Consider the following 25,788-nt stretch of genomic DNA (forward strand, 5'->3'; position numbering starts at 1 on the left):
CTGGAAGTCAGAGGATCTGGGTTCTCATCCCAGCTCTGTCAATTGCTTCTATGTAACCTTGGGGAAGTCGCTTAATTTCTCTGTGTCTCAGTCTCCTCAACTGCAAAATGGGGATTAAATATGCTTTTCTCTCCCCTACTTACACTGTGAGCCCCACGTGGGACAGGGACTGTGTCCCACATGATTAACTTGTACCTATCCCAGCTCTTAGAACAGCAGTTGGCAAATAATACACTCCTAATAAATACCACACAAAAAAAGAGAAAATGATCAAAAAGAAGCTCACTGGGGGCAGGAAACGTGACTGCTAAATTCTGTTGTACTGCATTCTCCCAAGTGCTCAGAACAGTGTTCTGAACATAGTAAGTACTCAATAAATACCACTGATTGATCGACTGATCAGTTATAACGATGCTATTATTCACTTATGATATCGGTCTGGAGACTTGAATGATTATAAAGCTGGGTGATTATAAACCAGCATGGTTTAGGGGAAAGAGCACACAGGTCTGGTAGTCAGAAAGCCTGGTTTATAATCCTGGCTCTGCCACTTTGCTGTGTGACCTTGTGCAAGTCACTTCACCTCTCTGGGCACCAGTTACCTTATCTGTAAAATGGGGATTGAGACTGTGAACCCTATGAGGGACAGGGATTGTGTACAACCTGATTATGTTGCATCTACTCCAGAGCTTAGTACAGTGCCAGGCCCACAATAAGCACTTAAGAAATAACATTAAAAAAGAAAAGAAAAGCCCTTTTTAAGTGCTGTACACTAAAAATAAGTCTAAAGCAGGCTGAGGTAACGAACCAGGCTTTACCGGAAATTCAGGCACTACCAAAGACTTGCTTCGATAAACACGATGAATGCTACCAAAGCACCACACTCTCCAATGATGTGGAGATAAACCGACAGACCAAGATCATCTGACAGTAGACTGACAGACTAGAAACTACACGGCATCAAATTTCCGACCAAACTCGAGATCTTCGGAGTTGTTGTAATGACCAACTCTGGCTGTGAGACCTGGGCCTATTGCAAAGGTCTGGTTTCAAGTGAGCAGCCCATCAGCATCACCTGTGTGTGTCAACACAACATCAAATGGCGAGACAGACTGAGCCACACCAGCTACAGGTTCACCAGCATCAAAGCAACACTTATTCCATCACCTCTCTGCCGGCCAGAACCTTGGCAGAAGAACTGATGAAAGCAGGCTACCCAACAGCTGCTATTTAATGAGCTAAAATGTGTGTGGTGGAGAGATGGAGCAGAGGGGTGAGTGGTGATGTGGGGGTGGGAGGAGCAGACATAAATCAAAATGGCAGTAATAATACTAGTAGCATTTACTAAGTGCCAACTTGGGGCAATGCAATATACTAAACACTTGGGAAATATAAAACAAGCAAGGGATAGCTTCCCTACCCTCGAGAAGCTTATACTCTAATGAGGGGAGACTGACAGAAAAGTACTTAGTGAATGAGCCTAATAAATAATTGAATATGCAGCTAAATAAACAAATACACAGCAATCCTGAGGCTGCATATAAGGATGTAAGTGCAAGAGGTGGCCAAAGAAATGCCTTCAAACACAGGGAAGCAAACTTTAACAAACTGGTATAGCAGTGTACGACTGAGACACAAGAAGCAGACGGGGATAGCAGGCAACAATCAGTAATGTGACAATCACGAACAGGTGACTGGTTTAGAAACCCAGAGGCAGAATCTAAGAGTGTGTCAAGAAAATGGCCCAGATGCTCAAACAACAAATGCCAGTGCAACGAAGGACAAGCCTTATATATACATGGAATATATACAATTAAGAAGCAACGTGGACTAATGGAAAAAAAATCACTGGCCTGAGATTCAGAGAAACTGGGTTCTAATCCTGACTCTGCCACTGGTCTGCTGGGTGACCTTGGGTAAGTCATTTACCTTTACTGTGCCTCAGTTTCCTCACCTGTTCAATGGAATTCAATCCTACTCCCTCCTACTTAGACTTTGAGTCCCATGTAGGAGAGGGACTGGGTTCAACCTGATCAACTGGTATCTCTAGACTGTAAGCTCGTTATGGACAAGGGAACGTGACTGCTAATTCTGTCCTATCGTACTCTCCCAAGTGCTTATTACATTCCTCCCCTCCCCATTCCCTGTCTCTGCTCTACCCCCTTCCTCTCCCCACAGCACTTGTGCATATTTGTATATATTATTTCTCTATTTTATTAATGATGTATATATATATCTCTATGATTCTATTTATCTTGATAGTATTGATGATTGACTACTTGTTTTGTTTTGTTGTCTATCTCCCCCTTTTAGACTGTGAGCCCATTGTTGGGCAGGGATCGTCTCTATCTGTTGTTGAAATGTACAGTCCAAGTACTTAATACAATGCTCTGCACACAGTAAGCGCTGAATACGATTGAATGAATAGTAAGCGCTCAATAAATACCACTGATTGATTGATCTGTCTTAGCAATTAGAACATGCCTGACATATAGTAAGAGCTTAACAAATACCATAACAATAGTAATAACCATAATTATAATAGTTAGGCATGCATTAGTCTTTTCAACCAAACACACTCAAAACGGATAAATCTCACTCTCAATAGTATCATCATCCTAACTGACAGACAGCTATTTCATAAGCCGGCCTAAAGACTGAGAAAAAACAGACCATAGATTGTTTTTTTTTTCTATTTGTTATGGTTCCTGGCTTATGGCAAGATTCCGTGACTTTGAGGTGCAGAAGTAGTAGCTGGAGTTAATCAACAAATCAGAAGGCTGCAGGCAAAATTGTACGTACAAGGCAGAGAAATGAATGCCATAATCATAAACATTTTCAGTGAAGTACAGTTTACAAATATGCCTTCGTGTGTGAGGGGGCTCCCACTCCTCTTTTTTTTTTTCAGTGGTGGAAAACAGTACCTGCAGTTGTACTGCCCACAAAATGAAGAGTCTCAGCCTGTGGGAATGTGGACACCACAAAGAGAAAAGCCCAAACTTAATAATAATAACTATGGTATTTAAGTGCTTACTATGTGTCAGGTACTGTACTAAACACTGGGGTGGATACAAGCAAATCAGATCGGACTGTCTCATATGGGGCTCTCAGTCTCGATCCTTATTTTAAAGATGCGGTAACTGAGGCATAAAGAAGTGAAGTGACATGCCCAAGGCCACCCTACAAACGAGAGAGCAAGGATTGGAACCCATGATCTTCTGACTCCCAGGCCTGTGCTCCTCCACTACTCCATGCCGCTTCCCATCTAAATGAACATCAATCTTAAGTCACTCAGGGTACCAGGTCAGTAACATTAGTGATCTGGTCCAACAAATGTCTTCTTTACAATGGAGCTGCGGATTTCTTTCCAAAGAAGTGTCTGCTATTACTCTTTTGATGACCCTTTCTAGATACTGCTGGAGGGGACATCTTTACTACAACTCTCCCCAGTCATTATCTGTGTAAGCTTCAACTCGGGAATGCAGTAGAGGCAGGAAAACTAATTGACATCTTTCTAAGCAAGATAATGTACCCTACACCAAAGCACTATGGAAAACATGGAAAACAGAGAACCAGCAAAGCTTAGTGGAAAGAGCCCAGGCCTGGGCTTCTCTGTGCCTCCATTCTCTCCTTTGTAAATTGGGGATTCAGACTGTGAGCCCCATATGAGATATGGATTGTGTCCAACTTGGTGATCTTGCATCTCTACCCCAGTGCTTAGTACAGTGCCTGGCTGTAAGCACTTAACAAATACCATAAAAAACCCTTCGAAACAACTCAAATTCAATAGGACGCACACCGAACTCTTGGAGAATATACACTATCCCATTAAAAACAGTCACTGCATTGCAGGACTGGAGACCCATCAATTTAAGTTTCTTAGTGTGAGAGGAGAACACACTGGTTTTTTGAACAAAGAAGGGAAACTGAGGATGAAATCTGGGGAACCTGTAGGGGTTTAGTGGGACCCTGGCAGCTGCAGTGCCATTGTAGCTAGAAACAATGAAGTAGGTTGTCCTCTAGAGAAGGCTCAAAGCAATCCTATATCAACTAATAGTAGATAGTATTTACTGAGTGCTTATTTGGCTAGTGCACTGGGCTAAGAGCTTGGGAGTGGGAATGTGAATATCAACTCCGTCATATTTTACTCTCCCAAGTGCTTAGGACAGTGCTCTCCAGACAGTAAGCACTCAATAAATTCCACTGATTGACAGAACCTAGTTAGGGGAAATGATCACTGCTCTCGAGGAGTTTACGATCAGGATGGGGAGACAGACACTACAATAAATTACAGGTGGAAGGAAGCAGCATAGCCTAATAGATATAAGACAGGCCTGGGAGACAGAAGGACCCGGATTCTAATCCCAGTTCCACCACCTGTCTGCTGTGAGACCTTGGGCAAGTCACTTAACATCTCTGGGCCTCAGTTCCCTCATCTGTGAAATGGGGATTAAGACTATGAGTCCCTTGTGGGACAGGGACTATGTCCAACCCGATTAGGTTCCATCTACCCCCAGCTCTTAGTAGAGTGCCTGCTCCATAGTAAGTGCTTAACAAATACCATTTTTTTAAAACAAAACAGCAAACAAGGGGACACAGTATGCACACAGGTGTACCAGGAAGTATGCAGAGGGAATGTGAGTTCCCAATTTCTTTGGTGATACGGAAGTGCTAAAGTGAGCTCTGGAAGGGAAATAGGTTGTGGGGATGAGAGATTAATCCAAGAAGGGCTCCCCTCCACCCCACCTCACTCATGAAAGCAGAATCTCCTTCTCGCTAGTCACTAAACAGTCTCTAACCTTCCCTTTTCCAAAACAAACCTCCTCACATCCTTATTCCCACAACACACCTTCTCCTCTTCTCTGTGTAATACTATCCCCTACCTGCACTAAGACCTCTGTCTCTTAACTCCCTCTGGTTACCCCAGGCCACCATGCCCCGTTCGGACTCTCTTCAACACCACCTTCCCTCAACTCCGTCCCGTCCACCAAACTCAAATCCCGCTTACCCTTCCCTATTCGCCGATATCGCACCATCAACCTGCAGCCCCGGATGACTGCACAGTGTACTTCCACCACTACCGGGCAAAACCTTCGGTGCACTGACGGTGGAAATCCGGCCACCAGGTGGACCTCATCCACCTCAAACATTCTCACCTGCTGTATTTCTCCCCTTTCCTTTGCCCAGAAACACTGGTAGCAGTAATTAGATTTATTAAGTGCTTACTGTGTGCAGAGCACTGCACTAAGTTCTGGGACAGAATGCACAGGTGGGAATTAAACACAGTCCCTGTCCCTCATGGGGCTCACCGTCTAACAACATTGCTTCTCCTCCCTGATGAAATCCTAACACCCACTGCCCACATCAACTATTTCTGATTTTTAATTCCCTCCTTAAATCCTCATGCCCCCACCTCCTCCTTCTCTCAGCCCTGATGACCTGGCCAACTCATCTGTTGACCAAATTGAGGCCATCAGGCATGAACTCCCTAAAATCTCCCCCTCACCTCTCATTCCCCCTTATCCTTCTCGATAATGTTTCAACAGGAGCTCTCCCACTTGCTTTCAAAATCTAACCCCTCCAACTGTGCCAATTCTTCTTCACTAGGAGACAGACATTAAAATGAATTATAGATTTATACACGAAGGGCTGTGGAGCAAGTGTTTGTGTGCAGAGCACTCTACTGAGAGATGGGAAAGAGTATAAACTTGGAAACTAGACTCAGACCCTGAATGACAGAGGTGGCCGACACGATTCCTGCCTTCGAGGAGTTTACAATGTAGCGACTCCTCTCTCTTTTAATCCCCGTGTTAACAAACCACGCTGGCTCTTTTTCCTTTACATCTCCAGAACCCACCCCTTCCTCTCCATCCATTCTGCCATCTGCCTCCAGCCTCTCCCCTCTCTAATACATGATTCTCTCTGCTGCTGGATCATTTTTCTAAAATATTTTGCAGACATCTCCCACTCCTCCCAGATGGTTGTCAATTCCCACCCACATCAAGCAGAAACTCATTATGGGCTGGGAACATATCTGCTAATTCTACTGTACTGTAATCTGCCAAGCACTCAGTACAGTGCTCTGCACATAGTAAGTGCTTGATAAATACCATTGATTGATTGGCTGGGCTTCAAACACTCCATCACCTCTCTCTCCTTTTCTCTCTTGTTCCATTTTACCTCTATGTGTACTCTTCGCTTCTCTTTAGCCAACCTACTTACTGTGGCTAATTCTCATCTCTCCCACCACTGAACTTGTGCTCTCACCATTCTTTCTGCCTGGAACTGCCTCCCCCTTCACCTTCAAGAGACCACTCCTCTCTCCATCTTCAAGGGCTTTCTGAAATCACATCTCCTCCAGGAAGCCTTCCCTGACTACTCTCTCACCTTCCCACTCTGAAACTTCAGAACTTCTAGGCTACCTAAGCACTGGGGTACTCCTACCTCTCTCCCTACCCTGCACTCAACTTATGAACACAGTTAAGCAGTACACAGTTTCATTGTGTAAACTGTACACTTATGAAGAAGCAGCATGGCTTAGTAGACAGAGAACGGGTCGGGAAGTCGGAAGGACCTGAGTTCAAATCCAGGCTCTACCAAATGGCTGGTGTGTGACCTTGGGCAAGTCATTTAACTTCTCTGGGCCTCAGTTACCTCATCTGCAAATGGGGACTGAATGTGAGCTCCATATGGGACAGGGACTGTGTCCAACCTGATGAACCTGTATCTATCCCAGTGCTCAGGACAGTGCTTGGCACACTAAGCACTTAACAGGTACCATAATTGTCATCACAGAGTTTTATACTTGATTGCTTTCCCCTTCCTGTAATTTATTTAGTGCCTATCTCCCCACCTAGACTGCAAGTTCCTAGAAGACAGAGATCATGTCTACTATTTCTGCTGCACCCTCTCCATCACCTAGTACAGTCAGCTGCCAAGAATAAAAACCCACTAAGTACTATTAATTGATGGATTGGAGGGGATGCGATTTCAGAAGGGTGCTGAGGATGGAGAGAGAGTGGTGTGCCAGATGTGAAGGGGGAGGGAATTTCAGGTAGAAAACTGGAGGCAGGGAGTGAACCGTTATCTTGTTCTATTCTTTCACAGCCTATTTTTCCTGGGTATCCTTCTTTCACTTATTCAGATTCTTAGCTCACTGGGGACCCCAGATACATTTGAAACAGTATCTATATAGTCTTCCCACTATTCAATCTAGGACTTCGTACATGTTAAGCACTTGATTTTTTGATGATATTTGATAACCATTTACTATATGCCAAGCACTGTAATAAGCGCTTAATAAACATTAATGAAAAAAATGCAATTGTCAAAGCTTCTAAAAATGACTCCTGTCTGAAAGATATTTCATTTGGAAGACACGAACCACACAGGTCATTAGGGACTTTCCCAAGCATTTAGTATAGTGCTCTGTACACAGCAAGCACTCAAAGAATAGCACTCATTGATTGTCTGATTGATTGATAGGGAATAAGGTATACACCTCTTGGTCCAAGATGTGATATTCTGACTGAATTGACTCAATTCACCAAATTATATTTAAGCACACCCATTTCTCCAATTGCTAACAAACATTTTTCAGTGAACAGTGATGTATATTCTGCCTACTTAATACTTCGATCTTCTTCCCCAAATACTCTTATTAATGCCCAGAATTTGGCATACAGTGGTAAAGAAGGGGAGGAGAGAGAAAAATACGACTACAAGTGGCACTCATATAAGCATTTATTTCTACAATACAGAGATGATCTAAGAACTGTTATCAACCTGCTCAGGCCTTATTTAAAATGCTACCTAACCATTATTGACTTATATATCTGCAATTCATTTATTCGACCCATAACCGATTATATCCGTAACATTTATTTGTATTGACATCTGCCTCTCCCTCTGGACTTGTAAGCTAGTTGTGGCAGGTAATGTGTCTACCAACTCTGTTATACTGTTTTCTCCCAGCACTCAGTACAGTGCTCTATACACAGTAAGTGCAATATAAATGTGACTGATTGCTTGATTTATTTTACTTTATTTTATGGTATTTACTATGTGCCAGGCACTATTTTAAGAATGGGGATAGAGGCAAGGCACTTAGGTTTGAAACAGTCCATGTCCCACATGGGACTCACAGTCTTAATCCCCATTTTGCAGATGAGGTAACTGAGGCAAAGAGAAGGGAACTGACTTGCCTAAGGTCAGATAACTGGCAGAGCAGAAACTAGAACCCAGGTCCTTTCGGCTCCCAGAACCGTGCTTTATCCATTAGGCAATGCTGAATGATTGATTAACTTGGCCTTGAAACAGAATTCCGCATTCTAACTTGGTTAGTAATTACAGTACCAAATCATGAACTCATAGCGATCTGCCCTACCAATGAAGCCATTCCTAAGGCAATTAACTCTAGAAAGGCATAACGAAAAAGCAGCTATCAGAAAGAAATTATGAGGACTACTCATCCTTAAAGGTAAATGCTAGTGAATTACCAGAACTTAGTTAACATAAAATAATTCTGATTTACTTCAAAGGAGGTAAAATGGGTAAATTCCATTTAATGCCAGCTTTACATGCCTTTTCTCCTCAGTCCAATATTAGTACTACAGCACTGGCCCAAATATATAACCAACCAAATACTTATTATCCGAGCAATAATATGCAATCATCTTAAGAAAACAACAACTTGTACATAATATGCAGTCCTGTACTCCCACCCAAACCTTGTCCTCCCTGTGACTTTCCCATCACTCTAGATGGCACCACCATCCTTCCTGTCTTTCAAGCCTGAAACCTTGGCATTTTCAACTCCTGTCATTCAATCCACATATTCAATCCGTCACAAATCGTGTTGGTCCAGCCTCCACTACATCACTGTAATCGACCCTTTCCTCTCCATCCATACAGCTACTATGTTAATACAATCACTCCTCATCTTATCCCACCTGGATTACTGCATCAGCCTCCTTGCTGACCTCCCAGCTTCCTATCTCCCCCCACTCCAGAACATACTTCACTCTGCTACCCAGGTCATTCTTCTACAAAAATGCTCAGGACACATCATCCTGCTCCTCAAAACACTCCCGTGGTTGCCCATCCACCTACGTATCAATCAGAAACTCTTCACCACTGGCTTTAAGGCACTCCATCATCTTGCCACCTCCTACCTTACCTCACTTCTCTCCTTCTATAACCCAGCCTGCACACTTTGCTCCCCTACTGCTAACCTTCTCACTGTGCCACGATCTCATCTGTCTTGCCGCCGACCCCTAACCCATGTTCTGCCTCTGGCCTTAAACTCCCTCTCTGCTCTAATCTGACAGAAAACCACTCTCCCCAAATATAAAGCCTACGTCCCTACCTACATCTCCAAGAGGCCTTCCCAGACCAAGTCCCGCTTTTCCTCATCTCCCACTCCCTTCTGCGTCACCCTGACTTACTTCTTTTACTGTTCCCTTCACCCAGCCCCATAACATTTAGTTACATACATGTAATTTTATCTATTTGTTTTGATGTCTGTCTTTCCCCACTCTAGACTGTAAGGTCAATGTGAACAGAGTAAGTGCTCAATAAATACCAATGAACAAATGAATACAGTGACATTCTTACTCCCGTATTTGGGGAGAAATCTTAACAGAAAGATAGCTGGAAACATTTCTCCTCACAAGGAGTTTTCTTGATTTTAAAAGCAGCATTGTTATTCTGGGCATCATCTATTCTGTTGCATTGCTAGCCCCCCAAAATCATAAAAAACATTACAACATACTTGTTCCCCTCACCAACTTTAACCTGCCCAGCTTGGTTTATTTTAAATGCTCTAGAGGTTCCTGGATATTCAGTCCTTTAATTGATTCTGGAATTTAAGCACTTACTACGTCCCAGGCACTGTACTAAACATGGGGGAAGATACAAGCTCATCAGGTTGGGCACAGTCCCTGTCCCACTTGGGGCTCACAGTCTTAACCTCATTTTACAGATGTGGGAACTGAAGCCCTGAGAAGTTAAGTGACTTGCCCAAGGTTACTCAGCAGACAAGTGGAGGAACTGGGATTAGAACCCAGGTCCTTCTGACTCTACTGTTATGCTGAGCGCTGGGTGAGATACAAAATAATTAGATCAGACATAGGCCCTGTCCTTCACGGAGCTCGAGATCTCAGAGGGAGGAAGAAAGAGTGGGTTTGTGTCCCCATATTTTACAGATGAGAACACTGAGCCCCAGTTAAATTAAGTGACTTATTCAAAGTCATACAGCAGGAGAGGGCAGAGACTAGAACCTGGTGCTCCTGACCCCAAGACCTGTGCATTCTGCAGTAGGCCTGGCTGCCTTCCAATGATTTTGCAGATGTCTATCATATCCCCTCTCAGGCACCGGTCCTACTCCAAGAACCCAAATATTTTCTTTCTATCCTTATATGATAACTTCTCCATGCCCTGAGCATCTTGGTTGTCCAAAATAGGGAGCAATGGGGCTTAAGCAGGTATCTTCCACATGTAAAACAGAAACAAAAAAAACCCCACCACCAAGAGAAAAACAACTTTGCAAATTCTAGCCCAATAAGGATAAAAATAATTGTGGTATTTGCTAAGTGCTTCCTGTTTGCCAAGCATTGCGCTAAGCATTGGGGTAGATACAAGATAAATCAGGTCAGATACATTCCTTGTCTCACATAAGGTATACAGGAGGGAAGAAACTGAGACCTAGAGAACTTTAGTAATTTGCCCAAGGTTACACAGCAGACAAGTGGCCAAGACAGCATTTGATTCCAGGTTCTCTGACTCCCAGGGCCCGTTCTCTTTCCACTAGCCCACATGGCTTCTTGGTGGCCTTCACCTTTCCACGATGCTAGATGCCTTCTTCCCTTCTGGTATACATTTTTGTTACAAGGAGTCTGGAGACATAGGGTCAGTCAGCCATTTGTATTTACTGAGCACTTACTATGTACAGAACCCTGAACTAAGTGCTCGGGAGAGTCCAATTTAGCAATAGAACAGACACATTCCCTGTCCACAAAACAAGCTTACAGTCTCCAGGGCCAGTGACAGTAAGTTACAGTCCTTTGTAGGACAAAATCTATGGCCTACCCTGAACTGAGTCCTGGTCTGACCTCCGTGGAGCTGGTTTGGTGCTCTGCACATAGTGAGTGCTCAATAAATACCACTGATTGAGAGATTGGGTTTGGCCCCGATTTGAGCCTTACCTCAACGGTCTCAGGACTCACTTCTGGGAAAGTGGGGGGGGGAGGGGGGAGGAGGAGGGAATATGGGCTTCAAATGTTATTGCTAGGTGGAGACCCTTCCTCTTTTCCCCAGCTCAACCCAGGATGGGGAGTGAGGAGCAAAGAGGTCCCAGGCGGGCACTGGAGCACGACCCAAACCAGGCAGGCTCTCCGTGACCTGGTTTTATGTGGATCATTTTAGTTGTAACCCTTCTTTTTGTTCTACAATTTGTACAGAGGAAGGGAAGTGGAGTGGCCTAATGGAAAGAGACCCAGTTTGGGAGTCAGAGGACCTGGCTTTTCTGTCAATTGCTCGCTATGTGACCTTGGGCAAGTCATTTCACTTCCCCTGTGCCTCAGTTCCTTAATCGTAAAATGGGGATTCAATAACTGTCCTCCCTCCTAGACTGTGAGCCCCATGTGGGATAGGGACTGTGTCTGACCTGATTAACTTGTACCTATCCTAGGCTTAGAACAGGGTTTGACATGTAGGAAGCGCTTAACAATTATCATTTTAAAAAATGAAGGCAAAAAAGGGACCTGGGTTCTAAAACAGGGATTGAGACTGTGAGTGCTGTGTGGGACAAGGACTGTGTCCAACCTGATAATCTGTATCTACCCCAGAGCTTAGCACAGTGCCTGGCATATAGTAAGTGCTTAACAAACCATTTAGAAAAACAAACAAAACATGAAGGAAGAGTATGTGAAGACAGTTACAAATCAAAGCTCTGAATTAGTGATGGCAGGATTGTGTGGAAACCCTGTTATCAACCCTTTACTAACTGGGGTAAGGGAACTAATTGCATGTTTTTAAATTCACTGTTTATGAGAAACTGCTTTTAAACAGGGCCAAAGTGCTGACCACTGATAAATGTCAGCTGTCAGAAAAATGACAGCCAAACCCAGGTAAATAAAATGGTTCACTTCAAGATTTAGCATTATTCATCGTGCAAAAATATCTACCAGGCTTATTCATATGCAACACAGTTTTTGAGTTTTTCCCAGAGAAACAGGCACCATTTACTACTTCAATTATTTTCCAATCACCTCCCTTCCTCTTGTTTCCCACTGAAACAGTGAAAATAAAACCTGTTCCAGCAGAGATGCCTATGTACAGTGGCACAAGCTCTTGATTGTCGAACAAACTGGAGAGGTGTATATCTTCAAAAACCATGGCTACCCCAAACTTAAGGTAATTCTCTAAAACTAAATTCTAAAAGCCGATCTTTTATATGACTGGATGCAAACTGTGGCACTTGAATTCTAAATTTATTCTGAATAAATTCCGAATTTATCAACCAGTTCTGTTTGCCTCAGCCACATGCCGTGGTTTTAATATCCTACGCTAAGAGAATCAACCACAAGAGTCAGGAAGACAGTTCAGCTTCCCAGCATCAAAGCCATGGGAATCTGAGGTCCTGGACTCTAATCCTAACTCTGCCACTTGCCTGCTGTGTGACCTTGGGCAAGTCATTTAACTTCTCTGGACCTTAGTCTCCTCATCTGTAAAATGGGAATCCAATGCTCCTTCTCCCTCCTAAGTAGCTTGTGAGACTCAGGTGAGAAAAGGACTCAAGTGCTTAGCACAGTGCTCTGCATACAGTAAGTGCTCAATAAATACAACTGACTGATCGAATGACCATCAAAACATGCAGGGTAACTGTCTAGAACTTTGAGAGTTCATTTTGACCTTTTGAGAGACTCCTTACAGCATAACAGTTAAGCATGTGGAAATGCAGAAATATTTTTGAATTGCAAGGACCAGATCATGGTGCTGTAGAATCCTGGACTTCTAGGTGCAGAGCCTACAGCTTGAGTGCCTGAAAAGTCTCTCACAGTGCACATGTTCTGATCTATGCAACATTTCCAAGGAATCACTGGAACTTGAAGATTTTCTTCACCCTTTTGCCCTCCTAGGCATGATGCTGTAAGTTAATGACCCACAGAGCAGGGAAGCCTCTTGGAAAAGCCTGGTTGTGGAATGTTCGGCCTCCTCATGGAAGCAAAACTGGAACCAAAGGGAGCTATTTCCTGACACCCTCTCTTCTTAAGAACTCTACGGCCCCAGATCCAGAAGGACAACATAGCCCAGAATCCTTCGGATTTGGAAACTTTTGGCTAACCAGCAGATTGACCAAAGCTTTGAAAAATTCAGAAGAAGGGGGGCTTGGTCTTGCCCCACTCTCTCTTTTGGCCTCTCCTGCTTTCCCTCTGCTCTCCCTGACACCCGGCAGGCTGGTCTCAGGTGGTGATTGCTTTATTTATTTCTACTAATTTATGTGACTGACTGACTGCTCCTTGGGGCTCAACAAAGCGTTTCAGTTTCTCTGAGTACTTAAGGAAGTTTGCGTGTGTGCTTCTGGATGAATATTTGACCAAAGCCTAAGTAATTAGGACCATTAAGCTTTCTTCTTTGTCTTTCGTTTTGCATTAAAACTAAATTTGTGAGCCTCATACTTCTGTGGTGTCTTAAAGATAGTTGGAGTGACCATTCATTTTCCACCCTGAGCTCTTCCACCATCCCATTCTACTGGATCACTGTTCCCCAATCGGCCACGTGGACAACAATTTCCATCCCGGGTGTGGAACCTAGCTTCCATTGGTTTCGAAGAGCTTGGGCCCCGACTGATTCCCACCCAGGGCCCAGGATCAACTTTACTTATTTCCTACAGCACAACTGAAAAATCCTCCGTATTGCTAGGATAAGAGATGTCGGTGACAGACAACTGGTACACTGTGTGACAGTTGGGAGGCTTGGGGACTATCACAACCCAATCAATGGTATCGACTGACCTTCCCTGTGGGAAGCAGCGTGGCCCACTGGAAAGGCGCAGGCCTGGGAGTCAGAGGACCTGGGCTCTAATCCCAGCTCCACCACTTGCTGCTGTGTGACCTTGGGCCAGTCAATTAATTTCTCTGGGCCTCTGTTTCCTCATCTGCAAAATGGAGATTAAGACTGTGAGCCCTAGATGGGACAGGGACTGTCTCCAACCTGATTATCTGGTATCTACCCAGGGCTTAGTTCGGTGCTTGGCAAATAGTAAGCACTTATCAAGTACTATTATTATTACTGAGCACTTACCATGTGCACAGCACTGTACTGAGCACTTTGCTGAATTGTACTTTCCATACAATAAGTGCTCAATAAATATGATTGAATAAATGAATGAGAGTACAATGCACGAGAGTAGGCATAGGTGATCCCTGCCCACAAGGAGCTTACAAACTAGAAAAGGAGACAGATTTAAAGCCAACAGCAAAGTCCTGTAAATAGCACACATGGCAGCCCAGCAGAAGATGATCTGGAAGGTGGACTGCATGGACAAAAACCCAGTTTTTCAGCCACATTTGCCTACTTGGACAAAACTAAAGGGTCATGATCACACTTGAGGACTACCATTTAACCAAATGCATATTCTAGCAGTCTAATTTGGCATTCTCCTGTACATCATTTAAGGCAACTTGCTTCCTGGCTCTGTAGAATCAAATCTCTGGGTTCTTCATAAACTGCTCCATACAAATGATTTGTCTATAGTGGTAGAAGTGACGATAGCCTAAACACCAGGTGCCCTGGATAAAGGAGGGAAAATGCCTTATTTATGGCTGGATTGAGGTTTTCTCCTGGAGTTCTTCAGTGTTGTGAAGAACGTAATTAAACAGGTTCTAAATACAGAAGATTAATTGGCCTGCTTTTAATAAGCTGTGCTGAGTTTCCGTGAAAAATCAGAATGTAACATCACTATAACCCTAAATGAGCTTTCTTGAACTCTCTCAGAACTCTGGCTCTCCCTTAAATAAAAAAGGATAAACTTAGAAATGACAAGCTACACAGATCTATTCTTTAAGGTAAAAGGAAACCGATTTAACGACTGGCTCACCTTGTCACGCATGTGGTGTTCTGCAGCCTCAATATTCAAAGGATCATCAAAATTCAAAAGATCCTGAAAAACATGGGACAATTCACAGAAATCATTTCAGGAGTCTTATTTTCTGGCTTATGCTGCAGGGGTTACTATGGAGTTGGTAGGAGGGAAAAGAGAAATTGTGTGAACGTGAAACTACTTGCAGAGTTAAAACTAATTTGGAAAGGTCATATGGTGCCACCTTCACGGCACTAAGCACTGTGGCGATCTTTTCAAAGGATATGGAATAAAAGGCCTGAAGCTACACTTAACACAAGATAGGTCATGTTCACAGAAATGTTCATTTCATCCGTTGAAGCGGGAGCTAAGGAAATGGTGTGAACTTCTGGCAACGACTCCAACTGTGGAGGCAGAAAAGCTGCTAGTGGGTGCTGAGAGTGGAAGTGTGTCACTGCAGCGAAAGGACTCTGCAAATGCATTTCATGACCCCAGACTCACCCTATATGACCAAATTTTGCACTTGCTTTCATTAAAATGAGCACCAATCCCAGTTGGCATTCCTTCTCTGTAATGTGGCTGGCACGTCCAACTCACGATCTGCGATGGCATCAGCCCTCAGGGTAGGGGGGCCGGGGGCAGGAGAAAAAAGCAGCAGAGCTGCCCCTTCTTCTCCTGTGCCAGTAGTCCTACACTAGGCTCAGGGTGGGTGCTGGTGTCGCTCCAGTACTGAGGCGACCCTCCCAGAGAGCTTCTCTGGGCACACAATTCTCATGAGCCCTTGGGGCAGAGGTCTGGGAGATGGGGGAACGGATAGCCTTGTGAGCTTAGGTAAAGGATGGGCATTCTCACATGTCTCTCTCTTTGAGGGTCTCCGTTTCTGTCGCACACTTCCTTCCCCTCCAAACCACTGTTCTTGTCCCCAACAAAAACTCCTCCCATTAACATTGCTTAAATGACCCAGTTCTGGTCTAACTTCCTTTCCTTTGGTGCTAGTCAATAACGATCCATGAGATTGCTAACGATTTGACAGACAAGAAGCAATTTGGCCTAGTCGACGGAGAGCACGGGGCTGGGAGTCAGAAGGACCTCGGTTCTAGTCCCAGCAGCTCTACCGCTTCTCTGCTGGGTGACCTGGGCAAGTTGCTTCATTTCTCTGGGCCTCAGTTACCTCAACTGGAAAATGGGGGTGAAGACTGTGAGCACCATGTGGGACATGGACAGCGTCCAACATGAGTAGCCTGTATTTACTCAAACCCTTAGTAGAGTGACTGGAATATAGTGTGTGCCTAACAAACACCATAAAAAAGAAGCGCTTGGATCATATCTACAAATTCTGTTTTACTCTCCCAAGCACTTAGTGCACTGCTCTGCACACAGTAGGCCCTCATCAAATATTACTAGTTTACAATAATTTGAAGGTGTTTTAGTGTGCCCTGCCTACAAATGCATAATCACCCACAGTAACCCATCCACAGGATGGAATTTGAAAGGCTCGCCTAATAAACATTAAAATAATTTTTATTTAGAACTAAGAACTGGAGTCACTTAAATATATGGATTAAGCAATTCAGAAAAGGTGTAAGAAATACATAAAACCACCATTAATCAAAAAGGTGTCCAGGGTTAACAGATTACAAAAGTTATGAGAATAGGCAAAAAAGCTACTTCACTTAAGTGAAGACATAAATTCTTTTCTTAACTCTCTCTATCTGGAAATGGAACCTCCAAAATATCTGCCAAAAATTGGTTCTTTTTGATTCATACAATCTGGAAATAGGATTCATTTCTAATTGGCTACGAAAAGGGGATAATAAAACAAACAGGGAGATGTCCTGAGCTTCTCATTTTGATAGGGAAGGATTCCAACCGTGCTCTGTGGCCAAGAGACCAATACTGAAGGTGACAGTTGGGCCGCACTGCTCATCGGTGTCTGGGTCTTCAGGGTGCCCCATAGTGCGCCCTGCCCATTTATGGAATCGGCTGGGATTTTTAAAATGATGTTGATTGGGTTGGTAATCAGTGCTCTGTCCTTTGCCCACTGAAACAAAAGGTTCACGGAATTGGCTGGGATTTTAAAACTGATGCTAATTAAACTGGTTGGTAATTAGCGCTCTGCCATGACTCTGGGCATTTGGACAGAGAAATGATAGGTTAAGCCTTGGGAGAGACAAGGTTGCCATTTTGCCTGGTTATCTTGGGATGCTCGGAGTAGTAGATTTGGGGCAAATGGAAATTTTCAGCAGAGAAACACTTTCCCCAGGGGACTCTTGCCCTAGGCAAACCCAGCCAGTGAACTCATTTAATCCATTCTATGTCCCATCTTGCGGTTGGGCTGCAGGGAGGCATATTTGTGGACTTTCTTGTGTGGGGATGATGGGAGAGCCCCTCACATTCAGATTGCATATTCCTCATTGGAAGAAGAGGTGCATTATTTTTCGGATGATTTTTCATAAAATTAGTCTTGACAACCAAAAATATTCAAAACCTTCTCTTTAGAGATGGACAGGTCACGGAAATTCCTTTTTTTAACCTCTGTTCCGGGAACAAATATCAAAATGCAATTTTATTTTCAAAGCACGGAAAATCTGTGCTTTGAGGGAGTCCACACCAATTGCTGTTACATTTTTATACTTACAGTGAATAATGAGTTTAATCCCCAGACCACATCCTGAAAAGAAAACAAACAAAAAAAGATTCAGGCTTGGATGCTTTATATTTGCACTGATGATCCTTCTTTGAAATGGTAAAATAAGAAAAAGAATGGAGTTGTACATCAAATACAATGGACTGTCCACGACAGGTTAGGCTAAGGTAAACACTTCAGGTCTGATACGATAAACAGTGAGCCACCCATTTAGACAGACCTCATGATTTAGATTTCAAAAGGAAAGGGTAGCCTCGAGTCTGAGGTGTTTCCCCGCTCCCAGCAAACATGGAGTGAGCAACCTGACCACTTAGTAATAATAATAATAGTGGTATTTGTTAAATGCTTAACATGTGCCAGGCACTGCAATCTGGTTGGACACAGTCCTTGTCAGCTCACAGTCTTAAATCCCCATTTTACAGATGAAGCAGCCGAGGCACAGAGATGTGAAGTGACTTGCCCAAAGTCATACAACAGATAAGCGGCAGGACTGGGATGAGAACTCAGGTCCTTCTGACTCCCAGGTCCATGCTCTATCCACTAGGCCATGGATCCTCACTCCCACACTCAACAGCTACCAAGCCGCAGCTGTCCGCTTACTTGGGAAACTGCTATGGAGTAGGGTGGAGGTGCGAGCTCAGGTTTTGGGCGGGTCAGGGATTGAGGGCACCTTGATGAGCATTCCATAGGGTTTGGTTGAGAAGTGGGAGTAAAACAAGCCCACCCTAAATGATCCAGGCCTGCATCTTCAACTAGTCCACTTTCAGATAAGCCAACACACTGGCCAATAACTTGTAATGAAGGAGTTATCTGGTGGCTGGCTCAAGGTGGATGGGCAACCATTAGCATCGAATGAACTGCTTACCACTGGCTTTAAGGGAGTCGATCGGTTCTCCCACTCCACCCTCACCGTGCTGAATTCCCACTACAACTCAGTCCACACCCCTCACTCCTCTAAAGACTTCATAAAAGACAAACTACCACTCTCTCCATCTACAAATGAACCAGCAGTGCTCAGTGGGTGCTTACTGTGTGCAGAGCACTGTATTAAATGCTTGGGAGAGTGCAAAACAACAGAGTTGACTGACATGTTCCCTGTCTAGCAGATGCTTTCTGACTAGATGGGGAAGCAGACATCAAAATAAGTTATGCGTAGGTACGTAAGTACTGTGGAACTGAGGGCTGCTCGAATATCAAGCGCTTAAAGGGTATAGATCTAAGCACACAGGTGCCACAGAGGGAGAGGGAGTGGGGGAAATAAGGACCAGGTTGGGAGAGGTTTCTTGGGAGGAGACGTGATTTAGTAAGGCTTTGAAGGTGGGCAGAAAGATTATCTATCAGATATGAAGGGAGAGGGAATTCCAGGCTTGAGAGAAGATGAGGGCAAGGGGTCGGAGACAAGGTAGATGAGACTCAGGTACAGTGAGTAAGTTGGCCTTGGAGAAGCCAAGTGTGCAGGCTGAGTTGTTGTAGGAAATCAGTGAGGTAAGATAGGATGTGACAAGTTGGTTAAGTGCTTTAAAGCTGATGGCAAGGAGTTTTTCTTGTTGCAAAAGTGGATGGGCAACCACTGGAGGGTTTTGAGAGTGGGGAGATGTGAACTGAATTTTTTGTAGAAAATGATCCGGACAGCAGAATGACGTAAGGTTTGGAGTGGGGAGAGACAGGAGGCAGGGAGGTCAGCGGAGGCTGAAGCAATAGTTAATACTGGTTGATTTGTAGACAGGGAATAGTAGTCTGTCTGATACGACTATTGACTACAAGTTTTAAGCCCTACCAAAATCACATCTTCTCCAAAAGGCCATCCCCGATTAAGCCCTCATTTCCCCTACTCACTCTCTCTTCTGCATCACCTGTGAAGTTGACACTGTTCCTTTTGAACACCTGAAATTCAACCCAATCTCACATCTCACCCCCACAGCACTTACATCCCCATCTTCATACCCTGCCATTTCCTCTAGTAGCATTCATTTCAATGACTGTTCCCCAAATAGCCTGTAAGCTCCTTGTGGGCAGAGATTGTGCCTACCAATTCTATTGTACACTACTCTCCCAAGTGCTCATTCAATACGAGGCATTTAGTCAACTGCATTGACTGAATGCTTACTGTGTACACACCACTGTACTAAGTGCTCAGGAGAGTACAAGAAGACAATAAAACACACATTCCCTGTCCACAACTAGCTTACAGTCTACAGGGGGAAACAGACATTAATATAAATAAGTAAATTACAGATAGGTACATAAGTGCTGTGGGGCTGCGAGGGGGATGAATAAAGGGAGCAATAAACCATCGTTTGACTGGCTAAAGACTTGAGCAACAAGCGACCCTTGGTCATGGAATTGACCAATAGGCATGAGGAAGAGGCACATGAGCCCTTTCCCCACCCTGTGGGCTCTTGTGATGATCAAAATGTCACTGTTTATTGTGGTATTGTACTTTCCCAAGCGCTTAATACAGTGCTCTGCACACAGTAAGCGCTCAATAAATATGATTGAATGAATGAATGAACAAATGAATCAGTTCTAAGACCCAGGGGCACCAAGAACAGTCTGCATCTCCATTTTCCTTAGTCGGGCCTGTTTCTCCACCCCCCCAAACCTAACTTCATTAGCAAGTGGTTGGCCAAAATCAACAACCAATTGGCTCACGAAATGGAAGGGAAGGAGGGGAGAGAGGTTGCAGGAGAGAGATGAGGGGAAAAAAAAGAGGGAGACGGTGGTGGAAGGCGATGGGAAGGCGATGGGAAGCCGAGGAGAGGGGAGGCCCAGGGCTGCAAGGGGAAAAGGATGTGGCAGAAACTACAGTGACAGATGGATATCAAATCTGCTATCTTGAGGATATTCTGTAAACCAGTTCATCACCTGCCATTGGGTCGCCCCTGTAGCTTGTTCTATAACATTTATACGTGAGCTGGAGGTGAGGATATTTACTTCAAAGAAAAACTCATTACAACTACAGCACCCCTCATCTATTCTTCAATAGTGAAACTGAAATGGAAACAGTCTTGGGAGGACACACATTTGGCCACTAGTTTCCAACAGTTCCCCAGTCCTTGCAGGTGTCTCCGTTGTAGAGGTGTCATCGACTTCCTCCAAAATCCTTAGGAGACTCTCTGCATAGTCCTGACCCTCTATCAAAACCACCATGTCTAGGGTTAATGAAGCACGTAAAAAAGCATCATCTACATGCTTTTTTTTTAATGGTGTGGGGAGCCAATGCTAATTTAGTGCTTTGTCACCCTCCCTCCCTCCCACAAACCTTTCTCATATTTGATGTTTTGGAGAAATAACAGTATTTGAATACTTAATATGTGCACAGCAATGGCCTAAGCCCTTGGGCATACACTCAAAGGATTCAGTAGCTGCACTCAAGCACCGTCCAATCTAGGGGGGAGACAAACTCTAATAGAAATTACAGGTGGGAGGAGGCAATAACTGGAAAGATATGTGCCTACGTGTGGGTTGTGAGTAAATCAATAGGTTTGCTTCCTCTTTGTGAAGGTCAGAAAGACACTCCTGACCGGTAACTTGGGTTACCTGTGGGTAAAGACCAGCCCGGATTATGATTTGTGGGTGGGGGACCGTAAAATGTTGGAAAACCCAAATGAAAAACTGCTTGATTTGTAGCTGAGGCTGTCTACCAAGAAACAAAGCCGTTTTTTTTTTTTCAGGTTTCTTGTTAAAAGAAAAGGAAAAAAAAGCAGTTTCAGTGAAAACCCATCCTTCAACAATTTCAGTTTCTCCTATTTCCCTTCTAGAAAAATGGAAAATTCAGTCAATTATAGTTCATTTACTATTATTATCCCTATTATTACAGGCATGCTTGAAATACAATTACAGCATATTATCCCCAAAGCTTACAGAGGCAAGAACACTTTGCCACAGCAGTTGGTTAAAGAACAACTATGTTTAGGAAAACCTAGTTTAACAAATAAAAATGCAAAAATGCTATTCCTTTTGATAATAAACACATCTTTCTCTGAATAAATAAAGTAGGGCTGCAAACCATTTATAATTAGGTAGAATTACAAACCAGGCTATCCGAAGGAGAATAACTCAAAGCATTACAGAGTTGCATAAATACAGAAAGACTGAATAACACAAGAGTTTTGCCTGTAAATTTATTTCCTTGCTTCTTCACTTTAAGGTGTAACTTAGTTATCAGCTATCACGTGATTGTTGTGCGACCTTTTTCTTAACTTGGGAGCTTCCTTCTAGGAGGAAGTGATGGAACATAGGAAGTATCAGCACTACATCACATCTGATTATTCTGCCTAACTGACCCTAGATCTAAATAGCCCTGCCCCAGATGGCATTTCTTTCCCAGGGTTCACTTTAAATAACGGACAGGTCCCTGCTCAAGATAAGCTGAACCCAACTAATCATTTCTTTAAAGTAGGACTTTAGCCCCAAAGAAAGTCACTAGGCTCACAGGGGCCTCCCAAAAAGACAGCAGGAAAATGGGTGCCTCACTGACCCCGCAAGCCTTTTCCTAAACATCAACAATAATAATAATGATGATAATAGCAATGATGATAATAATAATAATGGTATTTGTAAAGTATAGTAAACTATGTGCTAGGCACTGTACTAAGTGCTGGAGTAGATACAAGATAATCGGGGTGGACACAGTCCATATTCCAGATGGGACTCACTGTCTTAATTAATCCCCATTTTACAGTTGAGGAAACAGGCACAGAGAAGTGAAGTGACTTGCCCAAGGTCACACAGCAGACAAATGGTAGAGCCAGGATTAGAAAAACCAGATCCTCTAACAGGCCCAGGCTCTTTCCACTAGGCCATGCGGTTTCTCCTGGAAATGGTCATGTGGGTGCACGCAAACACACACATACACATACACATCCATCTCTCTCTCTCTCTCCCCCTTCCTCTCCCTCCCCCTTCCTCTCCCTCTCCCTGTCCCTCTCCACCGATAACCAAATCTAGATCCTAGAGACAGGGGTTGGTAATTAGAAATACAGCTGGGAACCAAGACAGATTTTTTAGTCCTAGGCTTTCTGCAGTCTGCTTTCCAACTGCCTGGGTTTTCCAAAAAGCCAACCATCCTGTCCTCTACAAAAGTTAAAACAACGATTCAAAACCACCCAAATAATAATAATGATAATGGAATTTTTTAAGCACTTACTATGTGCCAAGCACTGTTCTAAGCACTGGGGTAGATACAAGGTAATCAGGTTGTCCCACGTGGAGCTCACAGTCTTAATCCCCATTTTAAAGATGAGATAACTGAGACCCAGAAAAGTTAAGTGGCTTGCCCAAGGTCACACAGCAGACAAGTGGCGGAGCCGGAATTAGAACCCACGTCTTCTGACTCCCAAGCCTGTGCTCTTTCCACTAAGCCATGCTGCTTCTCTCAGGACCCAAAGAATGTCTATTAAAAAACATCAAAAATTAAAGCTCATAAAGGACAGGATCGATCAATCATGTTTACTCTCCCCACCTTCAAAGTCTTATTGAAGGCCCATTTCCTCCAACAGGCCTTCCCTGACTAAGCCCTCCTTTCCTCTTCTCCCACTCTCTTCTATGTCACTCTTGCACTTGGCTTTGCTCCTTTTCTTCACCCCTCACTCAGCCCCACAGCACTGATGTACATACTCATAATTTACTTATATTAATGTCTGTCTCCCCCACTAGACTATAAGCTTGTTATGGGCAAGGAACAAGTCTACTATCTCTGCTACACTGTTCTTTCCTAAATGCTTAGTACAGTCCTCTGCACAGACTAAGTGCTCAATAAATACGATTGATCGATTGAACATATACTGAATCCCCACTTTACGGATGAAAAGAAGTTCAGTGAATTGTCCATGGTCACAGAGCGGGCAACTGGCAAAGCGAGGATTAAAACTTTTCATTCATTCATTCATTCATCGGTATTTATTGAGTGCTTACTATGTGCAGAGCACTGTACTAAGCACTTGGAATGTACAAATCGGTAAAGGATAGAGACAGACCCTGCCCTTTGACAGGCTTACAGTCTAATCGGGGCAACAGACAGACAAGAACAATGGCAATATATAGAATCAAGGCAATAAATAGAATCAAGGTAATAAACAGAATCAAAACTTAGGCCTGTGCTCCTTCCAATAGGCCACACTGTTTCTCTGCCCTCTGAGTGGAGCCCACTGTTGGAAATTAGGAGCCAGGGGTTCCCCTCCTTTCCCGGCTGTGCTGCCCTTCTGGCAGGCTAAAGGGTGACCAACTCCAGTGCACAAATGCAATACTGCAAATGGATACTATCCTCAAGGTCAAAGAGTGAGGGACAGGCAGCAGTGCAAGGAAAAGCAGAATCAACCAGCAGCATCACAACAGGCAGCAGACCCAAAGGGCCTCTAGCTCAGAGAAGTGATTTTTCTCTCGTTTTCATCTTGAGGACTGCAGAGATTGAGTCAGTGTTACAATCAGTAAAAACTTGTTGGATCGTTACGTGTCATCGTCTCTTGGCAAAAGAGAAGATTCGAATATTTTTAGAAGCAGCTTGATGTTTCAAATCACTGATTGAGTCAGGATAATCACTTTTATTACTCCAAGAAGATGAACGGAAACTTGCTGAAGGCACTGACTACCTTACACTAACAAACAGGAGGAATCAAAGAGCATTCAGAATTCATGTGCACATCTTATAAGGGGAAATTACCTGAGACTGGCATCAAGTAGAACAATCCATCAATGGTATTTATTGAACACTTACTACGTGCAGAGTACTGTTCTAAGTGCTTGGGCGAGTACATCAGAACAGAATTAGCAGACACGTTTCCAGCCCATAATGAGTTTACAGTTTAGAACACTTTTAAGGCCAACTGCTCAAAAACTAGGTATCAATTGTATTTTCTGAATGCTTACTGTGTGCAGAGCACTGTGCTAAATGCTTGGGAGAATGTGACTTTGGGCAAGTCACTTCACTTCTCTGTGTCTCAGTTACCTCATCTGTAAAATGGGAATGAAGACTGTGAGCCCCACGTGGGACAACCTGATCACCTTGTATCCTCTCCAGCGCTTAGAACAGTGCTTTGCACATAGTAAGCGCTTAACAAATGCCATCATTCATTCATTCATTCATTCATTCATTCATTCAATGTAATAACATAACAGAGTTGGCAGACATGTTCTCTGCCCATAACGAGCTTACAGTCTAGACAGACATTAATATCAATTAATAATGTATATGTACATAAGTGCTGTGGGGCTGAGGGAGGGGTGAATAAAAGGAAGCAAATCAGGGCAATGCAGAGGGGAGTGGGAGAACAGGAAATGAGCCTTAGGCAAGGCATCTTGATGGATGCTCTTTTAATAAGGATTTGAAGGTGGGTGAGTGATCGTCTGTCAAAGAGGGAGGGTGTTCCAAGGCCTGCCTGAGGTAGGATGTGGGTGAGATGTCATGGGCGAGATAGAAGAGATTGAGGTACAGGGAGTAGGTTGGCATTATAAGAGCGAAGTGTGTGTGGCACATTAAATGTCATGTGGTACATTAAATATTGCTTTTTTTGAAAGTGAATTCTCCTTGATGATATTTAAGACTACAGAGTCAGAGATTGGGTTGGTGATAGAATACAACCGTTTCTGTGAGACAGTTAAATATCTGCTTAAAATATCTCTGAAATAATGGCAAGTACAGCTAATAAATGCACTGAAAATGAACAACTTTCTTCTTACTTCATTCGATTTCTTTAATCCTGCTATATGTGCTTACTCTATGCCAGGCACTACTGTACTAAGCACTGGGTAGATACAAGCTAATCTGGTTGGACACAGCTCCTGTCCCACATTGAGCTCACAGCCTTAATCCCGATTTTCCAGATGAGGTAACTGAGGCACATAGAACTGAAGTGACTTGTCCAAGGTCAAACAGCAGACAAAATGGCATTAGAACCCAGGTCCTTCTGACTTCCAAGCCTGTACTTTTTCTACCAGGCCACTCTACTGCTTCTATTTCCCACTGTCCCAGGAAACTATTAGTAAATATCTTGTTGGTCCACTCACTGCACTGTGGGGCATAGGATGTGGTGAATAAACCGAGTAAATCAGGGTAACGCAG

General features: G+C 43.7%; 1 protein-coding gene across 2 annotated transcripts in view; it reads right to left on the reverse strand.

Annotated features, from left to right (window-relative positions):
* Positions 1–25,788, reverse strand: part of UBE2F (ubiquitin conjugating enzyme E2 F (putative)) — a 177,632-nt gene that overhangs the window by 18,642 nt on the left and 133,202 nt on the right. For both annotated transcript variants that reach the window (XM_029068630.2, XM_029068631.2), the window contains 2 exons: positions 17,721–17,753; positions 15,101–15,163 (listed from right to left, as the gene is read on the reverse strand). In XM_029068630.2, the coding sequence (XP_028924463.1) occupies positions 15,101–15,163; positions 17,721–17,753 (96 nt within the window). The remainder of the gene's footprint in view (positions 1–15,100; positions 15,164–17,720; positions 17,754–25,788) is intronic.

This window comes from Ornithorhynchus anatinus, chromosome 7, assembly GCF_004115215.2.
Source record: "Ornithorhynchus anatinus isolate Pmale09 chromosome 7, mOrnAna1.pri.v4, whole genome shotgun sequence".
Classification (NCBI taxonomy): domain Eukaryota; kingdom Metazoa; phylum Chordata; class Mammalia; order Monotremata; family Ornithorhynchidae; genus Ornithorhynchus; species Ornithorhynchus anatinus.